We start from the raw sequence: 25,627 nt of genomic DNA, 5'->3' as shown, positions 1-25,627 counted from the left end.
TTTGATAATCTTGACCTTTCTTGAGTTCTGTATGGTTTAATTTGATGTATTGCCAATATATTTGCTGTGCTTGTTCATCGTAATAAAAATTAATAGATAAGGGGTCATAATATAAACTTGAATCCATTTTTATTCCGGGTTTTTTTTTTTTCATTGTGCTGTAAGTGAAAGTTTACAAATCAAGTCAGTCTCTCATACAAAAAAAAAAAACCTGTCTATATACTCCTGATTGCTTTCCCCCTAATGAGACAGCACACGCCTTCCCTCCACTCTCTTTTCATGTCCATTCAGCCAGCTTCTGATCCCCTCTGCCTTCTCATTTTCCCTCCAGGCAGGAGTTACCCACTTAGTCTCATGTGTCTACTTGATCCAAGAAGCTCATTCTTCACCAGTATCATTTTCTATCCCATTGTCCAGTCTAATCCTTGTCTGAAGAGTTGGCTTCGGAAATGGTTCCTGTCCTGGGCCAACAGAAGGTCTGGGGGCAATGACCACCGGGGTCCTTCCCGTCTCTATCAGACCATTAAGTCTGGTCTTTTTATGAGAATTTGGGGTCTGCGTCCCACTGCTCTCCTGCTCCATCAGGGGTTCTCTGTCAGGGCGGTCATTGGTTGTGGCTGGGCACCATCTAGTTCTTCTGGTGTCGGGCTGAGGTAGTCTCTGGCTTATGTGGCCCTTTCTGTCTCTTGGACTCATGATTACCTTGTGTCTTTGGTGTTCTCAATTCACTTTTGCTTCAGGTGGGTTGAGACCAATTGATGCATCTTAGATGGCCGCTTGCTAGTGTTTAAGACCCCAGATGCCACTCTCCAAAGTGGGATGCATAATGTTTTCTTATGCCAATTAACTTAGATATCCCCTGAAACCATGGTCCCCAAACCCCTGCCTCTGCTACGCTGGCCTTCGAAGCATTCGGTTTATTCAGGAAACTTCTTTGCTTTTGGTTCAGTCCAGTTGTGCTGACCTTGCCTGTACTGTGTGTTGTCTTTCCCTCCACCTAAACTAGTTCTTGTCTATGATCTAATTAGTGAATACCCCTCTCCCCTCTTGTAACCATCAAAGAATATTTTCTTCTCCATTTAAACTATTTCTCAAGTTCTTGTAATAGTGGTCTTATACAATATTTGCCTAATTGACTAATTTCGCTCAGCATAATGCCTTCCAGGTTCCTCCATGTTATGAAATGTTTCACAGATTCATCACTGTTCTTTATCGATGCCTAGTATTCCATTGTGTGAATATACCATAATTTATTTATCCATTCATCCATTGATGGGTATCTTGGTTGCCTCCATGTTTTTGCTGTTGTAGACAGTGCTGCAGTAAACATGGGTGTGCGTATACCTGTTCGCGTAAAGGCTCTTATTTCTCTAGGACATATTCCAAGGAGTGTGACTGCTGGATCATATGGTAGTTCTATTTCTAGTGTTTTAAGGAAGCGCCAAATTGATTTCCAAAGTGGTTGCACCATTTTATATTCCCACCAGCAATGTATAAGTTCCAGTCTCTCCACAGTCTCTCCAACATTTATTATTTTGTGTTTTTTGGATTAATGCCAGCCTTGTTGGTGTGAGGTGGAATCTCATTGTAGTTTTGATTTGCATTTCTCTAATGGCTAATGATCATGAGCATTTCCTCATGTATCTCTTAGCCATCTGAATGCCTTCTTTAGTAAAGTGCCTGTTCATATCTTTTTGCCCATTTTTTAATTGGGTTATTTGTCTTTTTGTAGTTGAGTTTTTGCAGTATCATGTAGATTTTAGAGATCAAGCACTGATAGGAAATGTCATAGCTAAAAAGTTTTTCCTATTCTGTAGGTAATCTTTTTTTGAATACATTTTTAAGAAAAGAAGTTTGAGTCTTGAAGAAATTGCTAGCAGATCAATTAACTTAAAGTGGGTTTTCTTTTTTTTTAATCCTATTTGTAAACAACTGAATTTATAACATGATAAATTTAGGAGCAGATTGACTCTTTCTGTTATGTAATTATGTTTAACTTGAGAGGTGTCTAAGTGCATTAGCATTGAGTTAACTTTCTAAGATTTTATTGATGTAAACCTTTTTGCTAATATTATATAAAATACAGTAAAAATTATATCCATATCATACTACATTTCAAATAAAATATCAAATAGATTTTATATATGTATACACGAGTTTTTAAATTTATGCTGGTTGCAAGAAGATTTGATAAGTTTTTCATAGAATTTCTTTAATTTTAGGGATCTGATTTGGTCTTTTACATTTATTTTATATGTGAATTTTAGTTTTTTCCATATTAAATAATTTTAAAGAATTTAGCTGTGAAATATTTGCCTTAATTGTTTACTCCACTATAGTGATTCAAACAAATGAAAGGAGTTTGTCTAATCTAGCTCTCCACTCTAAAATTACTTTGGATTGGCAGTTAATGTATATATAATAATAGCTTATTATTATTAGCAAAAATCACAGAAAGAGAAAATCATTATCGTATAAATAGTTTAATAGCAATGTAGTAACTATACTTTGGTTTTCTTTGAAACCATTTAGGTTTCAAAAGTTAATGATTATGTATATCAGAATATGCCTTAAATACCTCCTCAATGTTGAAAAAGTAACCCAAAAATTATAAAAACAGGTTTTTTTTTTTTTGATCGGTAGCCAGAAGTACAATAGATGTTTTTGTACTGTAGCTCATCAAAGGTCATGAAGCAGGTTTTCATTATTGGTTTTTGGTTGCCACTGAGTTGACTCCATCTCATGGCAACCTTACATATAAAAGAACCAAATGCAGTTCCTGTACCATCTTTATGACACACTCATATGCTTGAGTCCATTGTTTTTGCCATTGTACCTAGAGTAAAATAAGCTTCCACGTATGTAGACCGTCTTTATTTTTCTGTTTGAATAAAATTGATCAGAGTTTAAATCTGGGAACCTATGGTTTTAGAACTTTCAGGGGTTTTTTTGAACTGACCCTCTTAGCATACTTGTTCAGGAGATTTTTCACATTTTGGGAAGCACAGTAGGGACCATAATTATTCTAAATTTGCAAATACTACATTCTCCTCTTGAAAGGTTGACGGTTGGAACCTACCAGCCACTGTCCATGGGAGAGAGATGTGGCCATGTAGGAACTGTTCTTATGAGGTTGTAGGAACATGAAAGTACCTCTTAACTATTAGGGGAAATTAGGAACGATTTTACAGTGCAATTGGTATTTGAGCTGCATATTGAATAGGAATTTTTTTAGCATAATTTCAAGTTAAAGCTGCTATTTTAAACTGTTTCCAATTGATATTTTCAGCAATGATGAAATAAACAGCATGTGAGTATTGTTGTGGAAGCAAAAGCAATGTGGGAAATATTACCTAATAAACATTCATACACAGTATTGAGCACACTGTTACATTATAGTCTTTTATTTTCTGTTATTTTGTTAATATTTTGATGTTAGGACTTTATTAATCCTAGGTGTAATATGATTTCATTCAATGCAGATGTCCTCCTCGCACCTTCTTACCAGCCCTCTGCAAAATTTTTCTTGATGAAAGTGCTCCCGACAATGTGTTAGAGGTGACAGCCCGTGCCATAACATACTACCTGGATGTATCAGCAGAATGCACCCGAAGGATTGTTGGGGTAGATGGAGCTATAAAAGCACTTTGTAATCGTTTGGTTGTAGTTGAACTTAACAACAGGACCAGCAGAGACCTAGCTGAACAATGTGTGAAGGTAAGTCTTTATTATTTATTGGCCCATTTGAATAGCATTTAGAGAATAAAGAATATATTTTGTCAAAAAATTGCTTCTATCATCACTCTTATTGAGAGTGGCTGAGAATGGCACAAATCACATTCCTAGTGGCACCAAAGGAGATAGCATGGATCTTGAAAAAAGAAATCTCATCTTTGAAGGAAAATTCTAGGTCACTGGTGTGCTCTTTGTGCTGCCTAAGTGCTCTACTGTTCCTGGTGGCCACTAATACGGGCCACCAGAATAGGTTATCCCTGTTCTTTTCCAAGCTGATTCTGTCTGAAACTAGTAACAACCACCACCATGACAATTAGCACTGACCACCAGTGCCAGGTATTATTCTGAGCACTTTACATGTATCAACTCATTTAATCTTTATGACAACTTTACAAGGTAGGTACAGTTAGTATCATCATCTCTATTCTACAGATAAAAAATGTAAAGTACAGTGAGATTAAGTAACTTGCTTGGAGTGATACAAGTAGTTAGTGGCAGAGTCAGGTTCTAGGACCCAGGGACTTTACAGTTTTTGCTGCTTTTAGCGTTAGCCGTTGATTTTTTGGAAACCCTGGTGGTGTGATGGTTAAGAGCTACAGCTGCTAATCAAAAGGTTGGCAGTTCGAATCCACCAGGCGCTCCTTGGAAACTCTACGGGGCAGTTCTACTCAGTCCTGTAGGGTCACTGTGAGTTGGAATCGACTCGACAGCAGCAGGTTCGGTTTTTTTTTGGTTGTGTTTTACTCTTGGTGGGACTGATTAAACTATATGCAACTCTGAAAGTATCAGTACTGGGTTATTAGTTTATTGGAAGTACTGGGTGAACACATTTAAATTTAAATGATTCTTTTTTTATAATTCCTGCTTCACTGAGCAAGCAGCTCTCAAACTTGTCTTAAAACCAACCCAAATCTGTTGCCATTGAGTTGACTCCAACTCATAGCAACCCTATAGGATAGAGTAGGACTGCCCCATAGGGTTTCCAAGGAACAGCTGGTGGATTGGAACTACTGATCTTTTGGTTAGCAGTCGAGCATTTAACCAGTGACTCACCAGGGCTCCAAAACTCGTCTTAGGTCCCCTTTAAAAAACAAAACAAAAAACAGCAAACCCACTGCCGTGGAGTTAATTCCAACTCGTGGTGACCTTATGTGACAGAGTAAAGCCGCCCCATAGGACTTCAAGGCTGTAAATCTTCACGGAAGCAGGTTTTCAAATCTTCTCCTGTGGAGTGGCTGGTGGGTTCAAACTGCCAACCTTTTGATTAGCAGCCAAGTGACTCATGGCGATGCTATATGACAGAGGAGAGCTCTGCCTGCCCACAGGGTTTCCAAGGCTGTGAGTCGTTATGGAAGTAGACTGCCTCAGCTGTCTCCGTGGAGCAGCTAGTGGGCTCAAACCATCAACCTTTCAGATAGCAGCCAAGTGCTTTAACCACTGTGCCGCCAATGCCCCTTAGGACCGACCCCTTTACAAGTCTTAAATTTTTGAGGACTCCCAAGGGCTTTGGTTTCCATAGGTTGTATCTATATTTATCATATTTGATATTAAAACTGAGACATTTAAAATACTTAATAATATGTTTTAAAATAACAATAAGTCCATTCCTTAACATACATGTTTTTAATAAAAAAATAAGCATTTTTTAAAACAGAAAATTAGTGAGAAGAGTGGCGGTGTTTTACATTTTTGCAGGTCTTTTTAAATAGGTCTGGGTTAATAGAAGACAACTAGATTCTCATCTCTGCCTCTGTATTTAGTTTGCTGCAGTGTCACACCTCATGTAGCTTCTTGTAAACTCCACCCTACACTTGTGAGATAATGAAAATGAGAAAGACAAATATTGTCATAGTGTTATTTTGAGAAAGTTTTAACTTCAGAGATCCCTGAAAATGTCTTGGGAATCAGAGGTCCCTGGACCACACATTGAACAGTGCTGTTCTAGATATTAATGTCCTTGACTTTCTGCCTCTGAACCAATAGATTTATTTCTGTCTGTCTCTAACTTCCAAGGAAGAGGCATCCTTGCCATGTTTTAGGCTTTTTTACTTCTTACTCCCATGACCTCATCACTTCATATTTCTTCTAGGACTGGCATTTTACTCTGTTGCATATTCACTGACCTATATTTTCAAACTCTTTCTTATCTGGATCCTTACTTCCACCCTATGAATAACATCTTGGGACCTCTTTTTTTTTGTGGTGTTTGTTTTTATTTCTTCAACTTTTTATAATTTTCAGATTTACACTTGAAATTTTGGTAGTTAACACCTGCGTGTCATTCACTCAGATTCACCAATTGTTAACATTCTCTGTGTGTGTATGTATATAAACACACACATATATAAATATATTTATTTTTTACTGAAGTTTTGAAAGCAGGTTATGTATCTTCTAAGAATAAGAACATTCTGCCAAATGATAATACCGTTACCACACCTATAAAAACTAACAGTGATTCAGTAATACAGTATGCAGTCCGTAGGCCCAGTGGTTCCTAAAATGTCATTTATGGCTTTTTGTTAGAAATCAGGACCCAGTCAGAGTTCCACATTATATTTGTTCTTCTTTTCATTCTAATTTAATTTAGAATAGTCCTCCTTCCTGCTGTTTTTCATGACATTGATTTTCTTGTAGGCCTAGGCCAGGTGTCTTGTAGAGTGTCCCTCATTATGGATTTGTTTTGTTGTTTCTTAGTGATTAATTTCAGTTTAAAAACTTTATTGGCAAGTACTACATAGGTGAGGTTGCATAGTTCTTATTGCAGCACATCAGAAGGTATGTAATGTCAAATTGTCTAATTACTGTTGATTTACCACTTTAAAAAACAAGACAAAACAACACCTTTTCCTTGACCGTGGATTCCACTCCAGATATCTTTCTGCTTATTGCCAGGCTCCTGGAAAGAGGAGCAAGAGGTTTACACTCAATTACTCTGGGGCCCACTAAAATCAGGCTTGTGCTTCAGCTGCTTTCCCTGAAACAGGTGGGAGAAAAGGTCGTCAGTGACATGCCTACTACCAAACTCCATGGCCTCTTTGCAGTTCTGAGCTTACTTGATCCCGGTGATGGTTGACATTGTTAACTGTTTCATTCATTTTGAAATTTTGGTCTTTGGATTCTGTCACACCCTGTCTCTCTCTGTTTCCTATGCAGATTTTTCCTAATTTACTCTGAAGTGATAGTATTTCTTTTTTAAATATTCCGTTGTGTTTTAGGTGAAAGTTTACACAAGAAATTAGGTTCCCATTTAATATTTTTTATACATACCGTCAATGACATTGCTATGTGTTTCACAATTCGTCAGAATTCTCATTATTTCCATTCTCTTTGTTCTGTTTCCATTAATCTAGCTTCCTTGCCCCTCCTTAGCTTCTCATCTTTGTTTTAGGGTAAATGTTGACTGTTTGGTCTCCTAGTTGATTATTTAAGGGAGCACAGTGTTCACGGGTGCTACTGTTTATTTTATAAGCCAACCTATTATTTGGTTGAAAGGTGACCACTAGGAGTGGCTTCAGTTCCAACTTCAAAGGGTATGATAGGGGGATGGTCTTGGGGCTTCCTTTAGTATTTATTGGTCCAGTAAGTCTGGTCTTTTTTAGGAATTTGAGTTTTGGTCTATGTTTTTCTCCCTTTCAGTCTTGAACCTTCTAATGTGCCCCTGGTCAGATAAGTGATAGTATTTCGTAAGGTTCTGTTTTTACTTTTTTAAATCCATATACAGGTCATCCCTGACTTACAACGTACTCCAGTTATAACGAACTGCATTTACGATTATCCATGTTTCTTTTTTTAACATCTTATCTTTAGTAATACGTACTATGTACAGTGTTGCAGAGTGTAATTTGCTGATGTTATCTTTCTTAAGCCACACCCCAAAGCCATATAAAGATTGGATTTATAAAGATATTGATGATCAAAGGCAATAATAATGAAAACTAAAAAAATAGAGGTATTTGACTGAAGTCCAGAACTGACTTACAATAGAGTTGTAGAAACAGAACCCGGTCGTAAGTTGGGGGCTGCCGGTATTCTTTGCCTAGGCTAGTCTCATCAATCCCTTCATACCATTTATATGTATATGTCTCTGTTATCTTTATCTATAGCTCTGACCTCTCTCTTGAGTTCTAGTCCCAGTATTTAAGGGCCAGATGGACATCTCTACCTGGATGTCTAAACTCATTATCTGTTACTTCAGGTAAACTTGTATTTTGATAAATGGCTTCAACCTCCACCTAGTCACTCAAGCTGGAAACCTGCAGGTGTGGTGTGGAGGAAGGGCAATCAAGTGCTTATCCCTGATTGCTTTTCCTCCACACCACACCTGCAGCTGATGAGTAATGCTTTTCTAGTCTGTCTCCTCTTGTCTCTCTGTTCCTGCTGCTATTGCCTTATCCTTTCTTAAATATTAATGCTGTAATTTTTGCATTTCTCTCCAAACTCTCCCCTCCACCATTCTCTACACTGTTATAACTGGAAGTATGATCATCTTATTTCCCTGTTTAAAATGCTCTTCTTGCTCATAAATGAAAACAAAACCCAGTGCTGTCGAGTTGATTCCGACTCATAGCGACCCTGTAGGACAGGGTAGAACTGCCCCATAGAGTTTCCAAGGAACGCCTGGCGGATTCAAACTACCGACCCTTTGGTTAGCAGCCGTAGCACTTAACCACTACGCCACCAGGGTTCCCTTCTTGCTCATACCTAGTGCCGTCGAGTTGATTCTGACTCATAACGACCCTATAGGACAGAGTAGAACTGCCCCATAGGGTTTCCAAGGAGCACCTGGCAGATCCCAACTGCCGACCCTTTGGTTAGCAGCTGTAGCACTTAACCACTATGCCACCAGGGTTTCCTTCTTGCTCATAAAAAAAAAAAAAATTTTTTTTTTTTTTTTTTTCATAGGAGGTCTAAATTCCTGGTATGCTTATAAAGCCTATAGCCTTTTTTTTTTTTTTAATGTCTTTAGTCCTACCTGAACACTTCAACATCGACATAATTTAGAAAATAAAAGTTGATTTTTAATTTTTTGATATTCAAAGATTAAGTGTGAGGCTGTTCACTAATAGTAATAAGTAGCATTTATTGAACTTTTGATATGCCTAGGAGGTTTACAGACTTTTGCTAAATTACTTGTAGTTCCACTAAATAGGCAGTAGATAAGTGGTAACTTTGGTGAAGGGTAGGACAGTGCATAGTACTGGAGAAGCAAAGAAGAAGAAAAAGAAAAAAGGAAAAAAAAAATTACTTGTAGTTCTTTAGCTTGCCATGCAGGATTTACCCTCTGAACCTGCACTGTTCAGTGTAATAACCATCCGTGACTGCTGAGCACTTCAAATGTGCTACTCTAAATTGAAATGTGTTGTAAGTATAAAGACACATGAAATCTCAAAGACATACTATGAAAAAAGAATGTAAAATATGTCTTTTCTCTTGATTACACATTGGAATGATGGTGCTTGGATATATTTGATTAAATAAGACAAAATCAGTTTCATCTGTCTCACTTTACCTCTTTATACGCATTACTTTTTAATTAACATGGTGGGTATATTATGTTTCCTGTAATTCCTGAAATTAAAAAATAGATTTATCATATCCTTTTCTCAATTTTGTTTTTGCAGGTATTAGAACTGATATGCACTCGTGAGTCAGGAGCCGTCTTTGAGGCTGGCGGTTTGAATTGTGTGCTGACCTTCATTCGTGACAGTGGACACCTAGTTCATAAAGATACTTTGCACTCTGCCATGGCTGTGGTATCAAGACTCTGTGGCAAAATGGAACCTCAAGATTCTTCTTTAGAAATTTGTGTAGAATCTCTGTCTAGTTTATTAAAACATGAAGATCATCAGGTAAGCTGGTGTTGTATACCTTTAGTCTTCAAAAAAAAAAAAAAAAATGTTATAGTATCCCCTGTTTAAAACTATGGCACACTGTAATTTGAACTTTTCACTTGATTAAGTAGAGGTAATTCCATTTTCTCTTTCTCTCATTTTGTGTCACTCTGTGGTAATCTTTTTGTGTGTGTGTGTGTGCAAGGAAATGTTTTTAATTATAAAAGTGGCTTGTGTTCTTAAAATATAAACAATTCTAGAAATATATAATCATTTTATCGAGTTGCACTTACACTCATTTTAGACATTCTTTATTTCTCCTAATTTGGTTGACTTAAAATAAGATCTCACTGAAGTAGAATAAAGTATTTATATGTATAAATTTTTACCAAATTAGCATAATTTGGAAAATACAACTTGACTTTTAGTGCCTTTTTACTATTCAGATTTTTTTTTTGCTTAATATTCATAGATTACCTTGGAAAAGTTGTACACAATCGTAATGGCTAACATTTATTGATCTTATACTGTGCATTTAGGTTCTTTACATGTATCATCTCACGTAAACTGAGATAAATGAGCTACAGTTGTTGCTTTCAAGGTATTGTGGACTTCTACTGACCCTGTAGGACAGAGTAGAACTGCCTCATAGGGTTTCCAAGGTGTGGCAGATGGATTTGAACTATTGACCTTTTTGGTTAGCAGCCAAGCTCTTAACCAGTGCGCCACAGGGTTCCACCAGGGCTATACGTACTATTATTATCTCCGTTTTACAGATGAGGGAACTGAGGGCTTGAGCAGGTAAGTAACTTGCTTAGGTCATATAATTAGTAAAAATGTAGAGTCGGGATTCAAATGTAGACAGATTGTATTCATCATCGCTTTGCTGTAGCTGCCTCTCATTTAGTCTCAGTGTTGAAATTTTCAATATTAGACCTTTTTAGGTGGATTTTGTCCAGATGCTTATTCTTTACATCATTAGGTTTCAGATGGAGCTCTGCGATGTTTTGCTTCTCTAGCTGACCGTTTTACCCGTCGTGGTGTTGACCCAGCTCCATTAGCCAAACATGGATTAACTGAGGAGCTGTTGTCTCGAATGGCTGCTGCTGGTGGTACTGCATCAGGACCATCATCAGCGTGCAAACCGGGTCGCAGCACCACAGGAGCACCTCCCACAGCTGCAGACTCCAAATTGAGTAACCAGGTGTCAACAATTGTGAGTCTGCTATCAACACTTTGCAGAGGCTCTCCAGTAGTAACACATGTAAGACTATTTTTTAATCTTTGCTTTTTGATCTTTCAGAATGTGTTTTTGTATAATGCAGATATATTAGACTTTTTTCTACCTGTTTTCTTTCTAGGATCTTCTGAGATCAGAGCTTCCAGATTCAATTGAAAGTGCATTGCAGGGTGATGAAAGATGTGTGCTTGATACCATGCGTTTGGTTGACCTCCTCTTGGTGCTGTTATTTGAAGGGCGAAAGGCTTTACCAAAGTCTAGTGCTGGATCTACAGGAAGAATTCCAGGACTTCGGAGATTGGATAGTTCTGGGGAACGCTCACATCGGCAGCTGATAGACTGTATTCGAAGTAAAGATACCGATGCACTTATAGATGCAATTGACACAGGAGGTTGGAAAATATTTTTTAAACAGTAAAAAGAAATCTGTGACATAAGGAATTACATAGGCAATTTCTAGTTTTTGGACAAGTATTCTCAGCAATTGTGTCAGATAACAGAATGGCCAACCCCTGTAATATCTACTTTGTCCGTCATGTATTATTGCATAATTGTCAGCCTGGGGCATGGTAAAATCTAAGTAAATGCTTATTGAATGAGTATAGCTTTTGTAAAGCTTGAAATTAATCTGTTTTATCTCCAGAAGGAGAGTCTGCCAATTCTGAGGTGAATTGCGCATGAGATTCAGGGTTGCTGTTTTCTCAAAAATGATGGAAACTGACTTCAATGAATTATAGAATGTATAATAACTTTTTTAAGTTTGCTGGATGAGGTGGTTAGCAAAAGTATATTGGTAAAAGATATTTCTGAGTCATCAGACTTGTTCTTTTGTGTTATTTTGATTGTAGACATGGATTTTCTTTCCCACAGCTATGGAATAATGCAGCCAGTACTGTTATGTTACATTTTTAGGTTTTTTTCCCTCTCTTATTTCATGTTTATTTTTAAGGCTTAAGGTCTTGTGGATCCTCAGTGGTTTAGAAATTCTAGCATACATTTTCTTAGCAGATCTTAGGTTTGCTAATTATTAATTTTTATTTTTTTAAATTATTTTCTAATTTAAAGTAGGTCTAAATGTTTCAAACAATCTCTTGGCTCTATATTTAGTGAATTATAAAAAATATTTAAGTGGTTCAAGGTTTAGAAAAGTTCACTATTATTTTATTGCCTTTTAAAAACAAGGTTTTTTTTTTTTTTCTCCAAACATCCAGCCTTTGAAGTAAATTTTATGGATGATGTGGGTCAGACTCTATTAAACTGGGCCTCTGCTTTTGGAACTCAGGAAATGGTAAGCTAATAAATAACAGCTTGTATTTTAAATCAAAGATAGGAATATTCATAAGGCAGCTTTATGAGTCTTTATAATTTTACAGGTAGAATTTCTTTGTGAGAGAGGTGCTGATGTTAACAGAGGTCAGAGGTCATCATCATTACATTATGCTGCATGCTTTGGAAGACCTCAAGTAGCAAAGGTAAAATCCAAGTTTTAAAAGTCTTAATTTAGTTTTTAACATTTATATGGTTCCAAAATTAGAATAATTTAAAACTTCTTATTTTGAGAAGTCGTGCATGCTGTTGTCTCCACTCTGTTCTCTTTGCTCACTATAAGTAAGCCTTATGATTACCTTTTTGTATTTATCATTTCAGTGTTTCTTAATATAAACATAAGAAAAACAAATACATATGCTTGTTTTCCTCCTTTTCTTACAAAATGTGACATGTTATGTACACTCATCTGTGCTTTGCTTTTTTCACTTACTGTATATTGGAGACCTCTCTCTATTATTAGTACATAGCCAAAAAAACCTGTTGCCTTTGAGTCAGTTCCAATTCATAGCGACCCTATAGGACAGAGTAGAACTGCCTCACAGGGTTTCCAAGGCTGTAAATTTTTATAAAAGCTGACTGCCGCGTCATTCTTCCGCAGAGCAGCTGGTGGGTTCAAACTGCCAACCTTTCAGTAGCAGCCGAGCAGTTGACCACTGTACCACAAGGGCTCCTCCTATTAGTACATAGTGTAATTCTTTTTTACGTCTCTGTATTTACACTGAGTGGATGTACTACAAGTGTATTTAACCAGTCACCTATTGTTGAACACTTGATTGTTTGCAGTTTCTTTCTTTTGGCGATGAATAACTTTATGCGTATTTCAACTCTGTTTATCAGTAAAGCAAGTATTTTGTTTGCAGAAGAATCATAACATCTTTGACTCTTAGACGAACAGGTCTTTGGAGAGTTCTTCTTACAGTTAGAAAAATTGAAGTCCAGAGAGGTCAGATGATAAGGGTCAAGCCAAATGTATTACCTAGGTCTCTAGAATTTTCCTGTTGTGAAGCAATTTGGAATGGTGCAATGTTAACCCATTTTGAAGTCAGGCACACCTGGTTCAAGTCCCAGCTCATGCTCGCACCAGGCTCCGTGACCTTAGGCAAATTTGACTTGCACTTTTACCTGTGAAATGGGTATACTGTTATATTCCTAGCATGATTATTGTTCGAATTAGAAAAAATACGTGTAAAACACTTACTGTAATAATTGGCACATTGTAGGTACTCAGTTGATAACTGCTATTACTATCATCTTTACGGAAAACATTTTCTTAACGACTTAACTTTTTCAAACCCTGGTAAAGTGGTTTCTTCACGTTTGAATTCTGTCAGTGTGATGGTTCTTAGAGATTGATGCATCTAAGGGTGATTAAGTAGCACTGCATCAGTAAAGGAGGTTTTACAGTTTCTATTTCAGGTATCTTTCAAGTTGGACAGTTAATTAAAAAAAAGATATATTGAGCTGTAGTTTTTTTTACCAGTGTTATCTGGCACCAGTGGCTGTCAAGTCAGTTCTGACTTACGGCAACCTCGTGTGTTAGAGCAGAACTGTGCCCTACAGTTTTAAATGACTGATGTTTCAGAAGTAGATCACCAGACCTTTCTTCCAAGGCACCTCTGGGTGGACTCAAACCCCGAGCCTTTTGGTTAGCAGCTGAGTGTATTACCCATTGGCACCAGGGCAGTAGGATAGTTAGTGACTGAATGAGAGAGAAGGAGCCCAGTGTATTACATCTAACCCCAACCTATCTTGATCACACAGCAGCCCACAGGAAGCTGCAGCTGCCATTCCTGACAATGATAGGCTGTAATAGGTAATACTCACTGAGCACTTATTTTGTGCCAGGCAGTGTCTTAAGCATTTTACATGTTTATGTTTCATTTAGTCTTCACAGATAATTCTGGTTTTTAATTGATTCTAAGACACCCCTCCACACACACATTTTAATATCCCTGAAATAGGAAAATATAATTGCTGTTGGCCATATAGATGTTGTGGCATAGTTATCATTGCCTCTTCATGGAATAAAAATTGCAAAGTGGATTTTAGTAACTTGGAAGAAATATTCTGCCAGTGAAGGAGCCCTCTAAGAACTGGGGCATCACTAATACTCTTTATGGCAGAGATGACAATCTTGTGTGTACAAACACAAATTTTGGTGACTCTGAATTGAAAAGTAAAAATAATTATGCAAAAAAGTTACAGAAATACCTGTTGTATTTCATTTATATTTGCCCCAGTGATAAACGAAAAAAAATTCTGAGTTTAAAAAAGTTTCAGTAAGGTAAAAAAAAAAAAAAAAAAGAAATTCCAAGATTAAGCATTGTTTGGAAATTTAATTGGCATTTTTTTCTTTCTCAGTGGTAATCTGGCATTCTAGATTTAATAAAATATGGAATTATGATTCAAATCTCAGCAGTTTAATTCTGGCATTTTTAACTACTACTGCATACTTCTCTGATGTGTGTATGTATTTATTTAGTTGTCAAATATAACTAACTACTTATTATATCATAACAAAGCTCAAAAACTGTTTCTCTAAAAGTACAGGAAAAATGTAAGATGTGTTCTCTATTCAAAAGAGCTTATGGTCTTCTGGGGAGAGAGTCCAGTATTGATTAAAAAATTGGTGACCGATAGGAATTAGTGTTTAAGACCTAAATTTTATAGTTCATTCTAAAATAATTACATTGATACGGAGAAAGGGCAAATTAGTGAAACTTGAAGTGCTTAGGAAAGGCATTAAGTAATAGAGCCAGCATGAATACATGAGTAATATTTGGACAGTTTAAGGGGATAAAGCTGCCAGGAGAGAATAGAAGCAGAGACACAGTGGTTGACATAATGACTTTGTGTCATAGGCCAGTAAAGAAACTAGCCTGAAATAGCAATTGGGAAAACTAAGTTTTTAATCTGGTCATGGGGACCAGATTATGGAGTACTTTGAAAAAGCAGAAAAATTAAAATGTGATGTAGTCAACAGTAGAGAGTCTGTAAAAAAGCTTTTAAACTTAGGAGTCAAATGTCTTCATCTATAATGGAGAGAAGGGGTTGACAGATCAGTTAGTAAATGATTAATAATCTGAATGTGATATCGTGAAAGGTATAGGGTGGTAACAGTGGGAATAGAGATGAAGGACAGATAATGGTGATGTTTTTGTCAAAGAATTGACTTAACTTGGTAATTGGCATTTGTTAGCGTTGAATTGTGTCTTCCGAAACTGTGTGTCAGCTTGGCTAGGCCATGATTCCCAGTGTTGTATGGTTGCCCACCATTTTGTGATCCGATGTGATTATCCTGTGTGTTGTAAATCCTAACCTCTGTGCTGTTAATGAGGCAGGATTAGAGGCAGTTATGTTAAGTGAAGCAGGACTCCATCTACAGGATTAGGTTGTATTTTGATTCAATCTCTTTTGACATATAAAAACTAGCAGATAAGGAGGGTGGGTACCTCATACCACCAAGAATGTAGTGCCAGGAGCAGAGTACACCTTTGAACCTGGGGTCCCTGTGCTGAGAAGCTCCTGACCAGGAAAAGATTGGTGAAAAGGACCTTTCTCCAGAGCCGACAGAGAGAGAAAGCCCTCCCTTGGAGCTGGTGCTCTGAATTTGGACTTCTAGCCCACTAGATGGCGAGAGGACAAGCTTCTCTTTGTTAAACCCACCAACTTGTGCTGTTTCCGTTATAGCAGCACTACATAACTAAGACAGCATTATGTAGAAAATGATGAAGATGATTACTATCAGATAATATAAATTTTAATTAAAGGTGACAAACTGATTAATAGTACCTCTGGGAAAGTAAAGGAGTTGTGGGGGGAGGAGTTTGATGGAGAAAATGATGGGTTCAGATGTGAACATACTTAATTTGAAGTGATACTAAATAACTGAGTGAAATAAATCCGTTAAGTTTTTCAGGATATGAATAGATTACTTTTTTTATGATTTATCCTTTCTCTCTCTCTTTTTTTTTTATAATTTTTATTGTGCTTTAAGTGAAACTTTAGAAATCAAGTCAGTCTCTCACATAAAAACTTATATACACCTTGCTCATACTCATACTCCCAATTATTCTCCCCCTAATGAGACAGCCCGCACTCTCCCTCTACTCTGTCTTTTCACGTCCATTTCGCCAGCTTCTAACTCCCTCTACCCTCTCATCTACCCTCCAGGCAGGAGATGCCAAGAATAGGTTACTTTTAAGGTGGTAAGTGCCAAGACAGAGATTTGGATTCGTATCGGCTTAATTAAGTAATTCTGGAAAAACTTTGGTTGGCAAAGTTGAATATCAGAGAAATAAGATATTAATTGTTATATACAAACTTAATGCATTTTTTCTCTAGACCCTGCTAAGGCATGGTGCAAACCCAGACCTGAGAGATGAAGATGGGAAAACTCCATTAGATAAAGCTCGAGAAAGGGGCCATAGTGAAGTGGTAGCTATTCTCCAGTCTCCAGGTGAGTGCTAAACTCTTTCCTTTTAAACCCGCTATTACTTTTCAGCTTCATTTCCATAGAAGCAGCTTTTGTAGACATATTAACCTTATGCAAATAAACTAGTCCTGTGGTGTCAAATAATTACGTAAGTATACCCTTACGTTTGATAAGCTTTTAACATCATACTGTTCTGTTTTCTGACGCTGTGGCTGCATGAATTCAGAACGATCAAATTAAAAGTTCAAGGGGTATGGGAATGTTACATAAAGACAAGCTGGATATTGTGAGACAAAGTAGCTCGACCAAACTTAAAAGCTTTCACCGAGTTAATGAATGCAGAGCCTCTGTGAAGTCTTTTTTAGAATCAAGTGGACTGTCTACAATTATCTCCTTAATTTGTGATTCAGCTCATTGGAGGTGCTAGTGTTGTTTAGTATTCTTACAAGCACCTTGGGAAATACGGTGGCCTAATTTCGTTTTAATTATTGTTAATTAGAGATCATTATAGTTTGAAATTGGGCACATCTTAAGATTTTTTTCCTTGAAATAAAAAGATTGCAAAAATTGTTTCATTGAAAAATACTTTTTCTGCAGGTGATTGGATGTGTCCAGTTAATAAAGGAGATGACAAGAAAAAGAAAGATACAAACAAAGATGAAGAAGAATGTAATGAGCCCAAAGGAGATCCAGAAATGGCACCTATATACTTGAAGAGGTTATTGCCAGTGTTTGCGCAAACATTTCAGCAAACTATGCTGCCTTCAATAAGGTAGTTATTTATATTATTTGTATTTGTTACCTTTCACCAGTTATGTAGTTTCATCTATTCCCCCTTTTCCAGAACGGTTTTGGGGTTTGTTTTAGTACTGAAAAGGTGTGGTAAAAATAAAAATTAGCCTGGAATAGGAGAGCCATCTTTTCTTCTGATGATCTCACTTAAGAAGAGAAGTAGTTTAGAAAATCAAAAGGATTAGATTTCTAACACTTTTTTTTTTTTTTTTTATAGCTCTCTGAATATCAACTCTGTAGAAAATTTTGATAAGTACACCAAACATTAATTGAGTTTCATGGAGGCTTGTTGGTAGGGTCAATGTGAGATAGCCAGTAAAAGAGATACCCAGACAAATGAGACTTGGCTCTTGCTTGCAGACTTCTTGCAGGCTAGTGAGGAAGATAATTGAGTAACAATTCAGAGTGGTAAGTGATAAAGTAGACCTGTAATCCGTGTTCTTTGGGAATATGGATGGTTTAACAACTAATTGCACTGGGTAAATTGGAGAAGATTTTATGCAAAAGTGAAATTTAAAAGATACTTAGGAGTTTTGTAGGCAGACAGATTTGGAAATAAAGATGGGGAGCAGTATATGCAAAGTCACAGAGGCATGAGTCAATCCATCTGCATGTCCTAGTGGCTCTCCCTTTTCAGTATGCCCATAGCCTGCCATTTGTATCCATTTGGTACCAATTCTTTGGTCCATGCTATACCATCACCTGTACTTTGACTATTACAGTATCTTCTTAACTAGTCTCCCTTCTCTTTTTCTCTATTGCCCCTCTGTAATCTGTTTGTACATATTAGGCAGAATTTTTTTTTTTTTAATCATAATTATATCCCTGATTCAAAACCTCCGGCAGCTTCCAATTTGCCTTAGACTAAAACTCCTAACTCAGGTTTCCAAGGCCTTACTTAAGCTCCACCAAACTTCATGACACCTCATTTAGCTTAACTAACTTCTTACTCATTACACAACAGTATGCTAGCCTTCTCTCTGTTTTGGAAACACTCTTAGAGGATTCCTGCCTTAGGGCTTTTGCATTTGTTTTCCCTCTGCTTGGAACTTTCTGTCCCCAGATCTTTTGAATGGTTCGTTGTTTCCAACAGCAGGTCTCAGTTGAGATGTTCTACCCACTGGAGTTGGTCCACCTAATTAAAATTTACTACATCAATCGTCCTGTTTTATTGTCTTTGCTGAGCTTATGCCATCTGAAGTCTTGTTATTTTTTTTTATTATTATTATTTTGTTTGTTTATCTGGATTTATTCTCTGTCTCCCCTCTAAAGTAAACTCAGTGTGTACTGCTGTATTCCTGTAAAGGCAAGAAGGTATGGAATAGGATCTGATACTTAGTAGGTACACAGTAGGTATTTACCGAATAAATGACTGTGTTTTGTTAGTAATTGTAAGCCTTTTGCTATTGCTGGAGTATAGGATATGTTTGGAAAGCTCAGTGAAAATGTTAAGAAGGTAGGCAGCAAGAGTCTTTTATGACCTATGAAGGTCTTAGAGACCATGTTAAAGAGTGTGGACTTTACCCTACCATTAAGAATTATTAAACACTTGTGAGAAAATTTGACACAGTCAAATTTGTGATTTTTAAAAATCACTTTGGCAGCAGGATAGAGAAGAGGACTGAGGAGGGCAAGAATAGGAGCAGACTACTTACGGATTGGCGGGACCAGATTCAAGTGGTTAGGAATTGGCTTATATAGGGACTGGTGACAATTAGATGTGAGGGTTGAATGGAAGCAAGGGGTAAAGGATGACTGCCAGGATTTCGGCTGAGTGGTGGGGACTTGATTTTGGTCATTTTAACTCTAGAACGTATAGTCTTTTAGGATTCAGGTGCCTCAAATACCAGTATTATGAGTTGATGTTAGAGCGCAAGCAATGTGCTTTAAATAGGAGAGATTTGGCAGCAGGATACTTTCGAGCGAACATTTAAAAGCTTGGTCTTTATTCTTCCCCAAATATGTACAGATGTATAGGTGTTCGTATGACTACACTTATTTTTTTTATTGAAGGGCTTGAATCATAAGGAATAAGAAATGAACGAATTCAATTTTGAATAAGATAATTTGGTCTGAAATTTTAGAGGACAAGCAGTCATGCCAGTATTTGGAGAACTGCTTCATGTTAAGGCCATCAGAAAATTATAATTGGTACATAATTGATATGCCGCCATGTAGCAAAGTTCCTTTATTGTATTATTTGCTGTCATTTTTAAAAAAAAATGGTTGGAGATTATCTAAACACAATTTTAGTTTTAGCACAGCTGTTGCTAAATTCCCCAAGTAATAATTAGCAGGCACATTTGATTGTGGTTAGGAAGACAGCAAATGTCTCAAACTCTAGAGTCACCTCAAAGTAGGTTCAAATTGCCAGTACGGCCACATCTAAAAAGAGTGGTGGTGGGCGATGTATTTAACTTGCGACTCAATGGATTCATCTCTAAGATGGCGATAATTATATTTAATTCTTTTCAGGTATATGAATAAAAATTAGTTATGTATTATATGTTTAGCATGTTGCCTAATATATTAGAAGTATTTGAAAAATGGTTCTTCATTTTTTGGAATTATTTAACAGTGTTAAAAACAAGGGAGAATAGGTTACAACCTAATTTCTTTTACTGCTTCAGGTTAAAATTTAGCCAGAAGAATAGACATACCTGCGCTGATTCAAATAGCTAATGGAGGGGTCTATACGTGTACATATATATATTGACATTATCCATTATCTATCTGTGCTGGCTTATGCACAATGTCTGCTCATGAAATAAAAAGCACACAGCGTATCAGTGGAGTCTTCAAAACAAAGGATAGCAGTATCAGTAGTGGAACCCACCCACCCACTGCCATCGAGTCGATTCTGATTCATAACGACCCAATAGGACAGAGTAGAACTGCCCTGTAGAGTTTCCAAGGAGTGCCTGGCGGATTCGAACTGCCCACCTCATGGTTAGCAGCCATAGCACTTAACCACTACACCACCAGGGTTTCCCGGTAGTGGAATAGTACTTGTAAAAACCTGCTTATTCTTTCTGCAAGATATTAGACGGAGAATGTCTCCACTTTATTTTAGAAGAAAGGCCGCATAAAATTTTGAAGAGGTCTAGTAGGTTTTTTTAGTAGGTTAACAGCCATAGAGTTAGTATCGATAACTAGACAAAGATTTGAGTTCCCTTTTCACCAGCCAGATGTCCTTAAGGATCATTTCTTTTTTTTTAAATCACAATTTGATTGAAAGAGAAAAGTAGATGTGGTTGGATAGACGAGTAAATTGTTTTTGGATGAGAATATTAAATGATCGAAAGATACAGATTCTTACAAATTAATTCATAGCTTATGTAGTTGTATACAAAATACAGAATTTGCGTTAGAATTTGGTGTATCTCAGAGTTCATCTACAAGAATAATTAGGTGAGATTATTAAAGAAAAATCTGAAAAGTTAGTGTAAACACAAGAATGTATCCTTGAGTGGAGTAGAATAGAGCCAGTTATAATAATGAATTGAATATATTATGATGGAGATTTACCAGATGATTCAGAGACAAGATTATTTAGTAAATGGTACTAGGATAGTTTTTTTTACAGTTAAATTAAAAAGGATGGTGCTGGGCTACCATTACTAAACATTTCAATCAAAGATTGTATAGAACAATCCTGCTCAAAAGTGGAAAAATGCAGAATAGAATTTCAAATTCTCATGAAATCCAGTCTTTCTGGAGCCATGGAGGGCTGCATGAACCTGTGAAACTATTGCCCTAAGATAATCCTTAAACCTTACAGCAAAAATATTTCCTGAAGTCTTTTTAAAACTGAACAGTAGATTAGCTTAACTAGTAAAGAATGTCTGCCTTAAGCATTATGCTCTTGTAAGATCTGTCTGTATGAGATCAAATTGACAACAGCAACTCAGAAGGTTAGATAGGAAACTTAGGGGCCAGTGAGCAACTCAGAAAAGGAGGATGAAAACGGTTAGAATGTAATTAATGTCACTGAATTGTACATGTAGAAACTGTTGAATTGGTGTATGTTTGGCTGTGTATATTTTCAACAACAACAACAAAATAAAATATAACAAAAAAGTCTAGACCTTATACTCTATATCTAAACAAATTCTAGATAAATTTAAAAAAAGAGCCATAGGAAAACAAAAAGTAAACATGTGTTTATCAGATCTTGATAGGAAGAATGACTCACAAAACTTACTTTGTGTTAGTCAAATCTGTCATTTTAAATTTTACCTTATGTATAGAACCTAAAACTGCTACATATCAAAAACGGTTTTACCAACAGCAACAAAAGCCCTACCATACAAACTCTGAATCCAAATAAAAATGCCAGCAGATTGGTCATTTTTAGCAAATATAACCAAAAAACCCCCAAACCAAACCCATTGCCGTGGAGTTGATTCCAACACGTAGCGACCCTATAGGACAGAGTAGAACTGCCGCATAGGGTTTCCAAGGAACGCCTGGTGGATTCGAACTGTCGACCTTTTGGTTACAGGCAAACTCTTAACCACTACGCCACCAGGGTTTCCATTAAAATATATATATGTGTATATGATGTCATATTTACCCATTTAATACATAAGAAACTAAACAGTAATAATATTGTAGTGAATTAGTACATACGTGTCTGATAATAATGTAAAATGTTGACAGTCTTTTTTGGAATCAGTTTGCCAGTATGGATTCAGTACTGCTACAATTCAGTATGTATGAATGTCTTCAGACTCTTAGATCCAAGAATCCTTCTCTACTGAAGAAATGGGAAAAACTATTTCCATAAAAGAGTCAGTGTTGCTTATAATCAAAAAGACTGTAGTAAGATAAATGTTTACATTTTAGTGTTGAAAGAGAAAATTTTGTTATGAATATTATCGATAGTGTAATGCTTAAGATACAAATTTGAGTTCAAGGTCTGTAATATGTTACCTCTATAACCTCAGAGCTCTGGTGAGACAGTGTGTGAGAGCTCAGGTGCTGACCAAAAGGTCTGTAGTTCGAATCCACCAGCCACTCCTTGAAAACCCTGTGGGGCAGTTCTACTCTGTCCTATAGGGTCATTATAAGTCGGAATCAACTCAATGGCAACAGATTTGGTTTATTTATTTATTTATTTATTTAATTTTTTGGTTTTGTAACCTTGTAGACTTACCTTTCTGGGTGTGAGTTTCTTCACCTATAAAATTGAGATAATAAAATTCACTTCATAGAGGTGGTTGTATGGATTAAATGAGGTATCATGTTTTTAAAGGGTTATTATAAAAGGGTTCCTGGCTTATAAGAGCTCAGCATATGATACAGCTTTAGGTAGGGAGATAGATAAAAGCATAAATATTCTTATGCTATTAATTGAAATAAATCAAGATAAAGAACTATTATACATAAATACTGATTTTGCAGCTGTACAAATGACCGTTAACAAAAACTGGAAGGAACTAACCCTTTTAGGGTACTTCCTCCCCAACCCCTATTTTCTATAATGTGCTTGAATTTGTAATAAAATACATTTATTTAGTTAAGGAATATATAATGTTTATTTCAGCTAGAGAGAGTTATGAAATACATAAAGACCATGTACTATAGAATTACAGTGGTGTCAGGTGCCTGTCTTGGCTGTTAGTATCGATTTTTGGCCCTCCATTTCTCCTGTGGAAGTCACCTCAAGGATAATGGTATCTACAGCTGGGTGCTGAGAATATTGTTAGATGCTCAGAAAATTTTTGTCAAATGAATCAATTATTGGTTCTGTTATAGACCAGTCTTCTCTTAGTCTATTAAAATTTAAATTTGTGTGCGTATGTGTATATTATTTGACCAGAATGGGTTGCTTGCTATAATAGTGAAGTTAGTTTGTGCCACTTCATTAAGTATTTCCTGTGTTCAAACTGCTGAATGGTTTGCAGCCAAGCTCTTAACCACTCTAACACCAAGGGCTCCAATGTTATAAGCAAAGCTCTGGGTGAATACAAGGCAAGGAACACATGCCAAGTTGTTAACAGCGGGAATATTTTGGGGCATGAGATTACTAGGATCTCTTGTTTTTTAATTTACAGGAAAATATTGTTACAGTGAACACAAATTTTAAACTTGAAAAGAATAAAAATATTTTAATTAAAAATTTCTTTTACATATGAGCTATCAGATACTTTAAATTGTTAGTGTTTTTTATTTTGGGTTATGGGAAATTTTAGGTTATTTAAAATTTTACACCGTTTATTTTCTTAGGCGAGATTCATGTGATTTTCTAAAATTATGGCAGGTTAACATTGATCCTGGTTGAATATAAAGTAGTATAATAACACGTATAAAAAACTTATAAAAGTAAGTCTTTTTGGTAGTAATAGAAAATAGATTAAATGACCTCAAAAACAAACATAAACATGAATTAGTATTAGTATAGAGTCTCAATTTTTAAGTATACTCTTCAGCAGAGTGTGTAAAATGTGATATTGGGTATATTATTTTTTATGAATGCATAGTTGCATTTTGGATTATTTCAGTTTATCATTGCTTCATTAATTTTTTTTTTAAATTCTTCAAGGAAAGCAAGTCTTGCTCTAATTCGAAAAATGATTCATTTTTGCTCTGAAGCACTGTTAAAAGAAGTTTGTGATTCCGATGTGGGTCACAATTTGCCTACAATACTAGTGGAAATCACTGCAACCGTTCTTGATCAAGAGGTCAGTTTCTTATCTTTCTTGCAACTCCTGTAGCTTTAATTCCTTTTTAATAGTGTTAAGTGAAATAAGTTTTGTCCTAATTTCAGCAAATCATTCTTCTGTGGGAAATTGTTGTGTTTGTCTACTCTATGCACCTAAACTTATTTTTTATCATTTTCAGTTAGTTTCCTTGCTGTCACTTCTTTCTTTTCTCCACTCCCCTTCACAGGATGATGATGATGGACACTTACTGGCCTTGCAGATCATAAGGGATTTAGTAGATAAAGGTGGGGATATATTTTTGGATCAGCTAGCCAGGCTTGGTGTAATTAGCAAAGTATCAACTTTGGCGGGTCCTTCCTCTGATGACGAGAATGAAGAGGAGTCAAAACCAGAAAAAGTGAGTAGTCTTAATTACAGTGGTGTCAGGAATAGGGTTTCTTTGGAAAAAAATCTAATTTCAATTTAATGATGGTTTCTGAAAAAACAAAACTCAATGTAAAATAGTACTGTAATTCCTTTTTTGGTTAATTTTATTTTTAAAATTGACAATTTTTTTGTTATTGTGCTTTAAGTGAAAGTTTACAAATCAAGTCAGTCTCTTAGACAGAAAATTATATACACCTTGTTCTGTACTGCTAGTTTTTCTCCCCGTAATGAGACAGCTCACTTCTCCTCTCCACTCTGTGTTCCCTGTGTCCATTCAGCCAGCTCCTCTCCCCCTCTGGCCTCCCATCTTGCCTCCAGACAAGAGCTGCCCACACAGTCTCATGTGTCTACTTGGGCCAGGAAGCTCACTCTTCACCAGTATCACCTTCTCTCTTAGAGTCTAGTCCAATCCCTGTCTGAAGAGTTGGCTTTGGGAATGGTTCCAGTCTTGGGCTAATATTCGGTCCAGGGACTATGACCTCCAGGGCCCTTCTAGTCTCAGTCAGACCATTAAGTCTGGTCTTTTTACGAGAATTTAAGATCAGCATTCCACTGTTCTCCTGCTCCCTCAGAGATTCTCTGTTGTGTTCCCTGTCAGGGCAGCCATCGGATGTAGCCAGGCACCATCTAGTTCTTCTGGTCTCAGGCTGATGTAGTCTCTGATTTATGTGGCCTTTTCTGTCTCTTGGGCTCATAATTACCTTGTGTCTTTGATGTTCTTCATTCTCCTTTGCTCCAGGTGGGCTGAGACCAATTGTTGCATCTTAGATAGCCGCTTGCTAGCGTTTAAGACCCCGGATGCCACTCACCAAAGTGGGGTGCAGAATATTTTCTTAATACATTTTGTTACACCAGTTGACCTAGATGTCCCCTGAAACCATGCTCCCGAGACCCCTATCCTTGCTACTCTGGCCTTCGAATCATTCGATTGTATTTAGGAAACTGCTTTGCTTTTGGTTTAGTTGTTTAGTCCAGTTGTTCTGACCTCTCCTGTATTGTGTGTTGTCTTTCCCTTCACCTAAAATAGTTCATGTCTACTATCTAATTAGTGAATACCCCTCTCCCTATGCCACACCCTCGTAACCATCAAAGAACATTTTCTTTTGTGTTTAAACTGTTTCTTGAGTTCTTATAATAGTGGTCTCATACGATATTTGCCCTTTTGCAA

The 25,627-nt window shown here is 36.7% G+C and overlaps 1 protein-coding gene across 4 annotated transcripts in view; it reads left to right on the top strand.

The window, feature by feature from the left end:
* The window catches only part of HECTD1 (HECT domain E3 ubiquitin protein ligase 1), a 96,419-nt gene that overhangs the window by 24,696 nt on the left and 46,096 nt on the right, over positions 1-25,627 (top strand). For all 4 annotated transcript variants that reach the window (XM_010588571.3, XM_023546072.2, XM_010588572.3 and 1 more), the window contains exons 3-12: positions 3,483-3,717; positions 9,360-9,587; positions 10,552-10,833; positions 10,931-11,201; positions 12,021-12,097; positions 12,183-12,281; positions 16,483-16,597; positions 17,171-17,345; positions 23,913-24,051; positions 24,260-24,430. In XM_010588571.3, the coding sequence (XP_010586873.1) occupies positions 3,483-3,717; positions 9,360-9,587; positions 10,552-10,833; positions 10,931-11,201; positions 12,021-12,097; positions 12,183-12,281; positions 16,483-16,597; positions 17,171-17,345; positions 23,913-24,051; positions 24,260-24,430 (1,792 nt within the window). The remainder of the gene's footprint in view (positions 1-3,482; positions 3,718-9,359; positions 9,588-10,551; positions 10,834-10,930; positions 11,202-12,020; positions 12,098-12,182; positions 12,282-16,482; positions 16,598-17,170; positions 17,346-23,912; positions 24,052-24,259; positions 24,431-25,627) is intronic.

This window comes from Loxodonta africana, chromosome 10, assembly GCF_030014295.1.
Source record: "Loxodonta africana isolate mLoxAfr1 chromosome 10, mLoxAfr1.hap2, whole genome shotgun sequence".
In the NCBI taxonomy this organism is placed as follows: Eukaryota; Metazoa; Chordata; class Mammalia; order Proboscidea; family Elephantidae; genus Loxodonta; species Loxodonta africana.
This window is presented reverse-complemented; position numbering and strand designations above follow the sequence as displayed.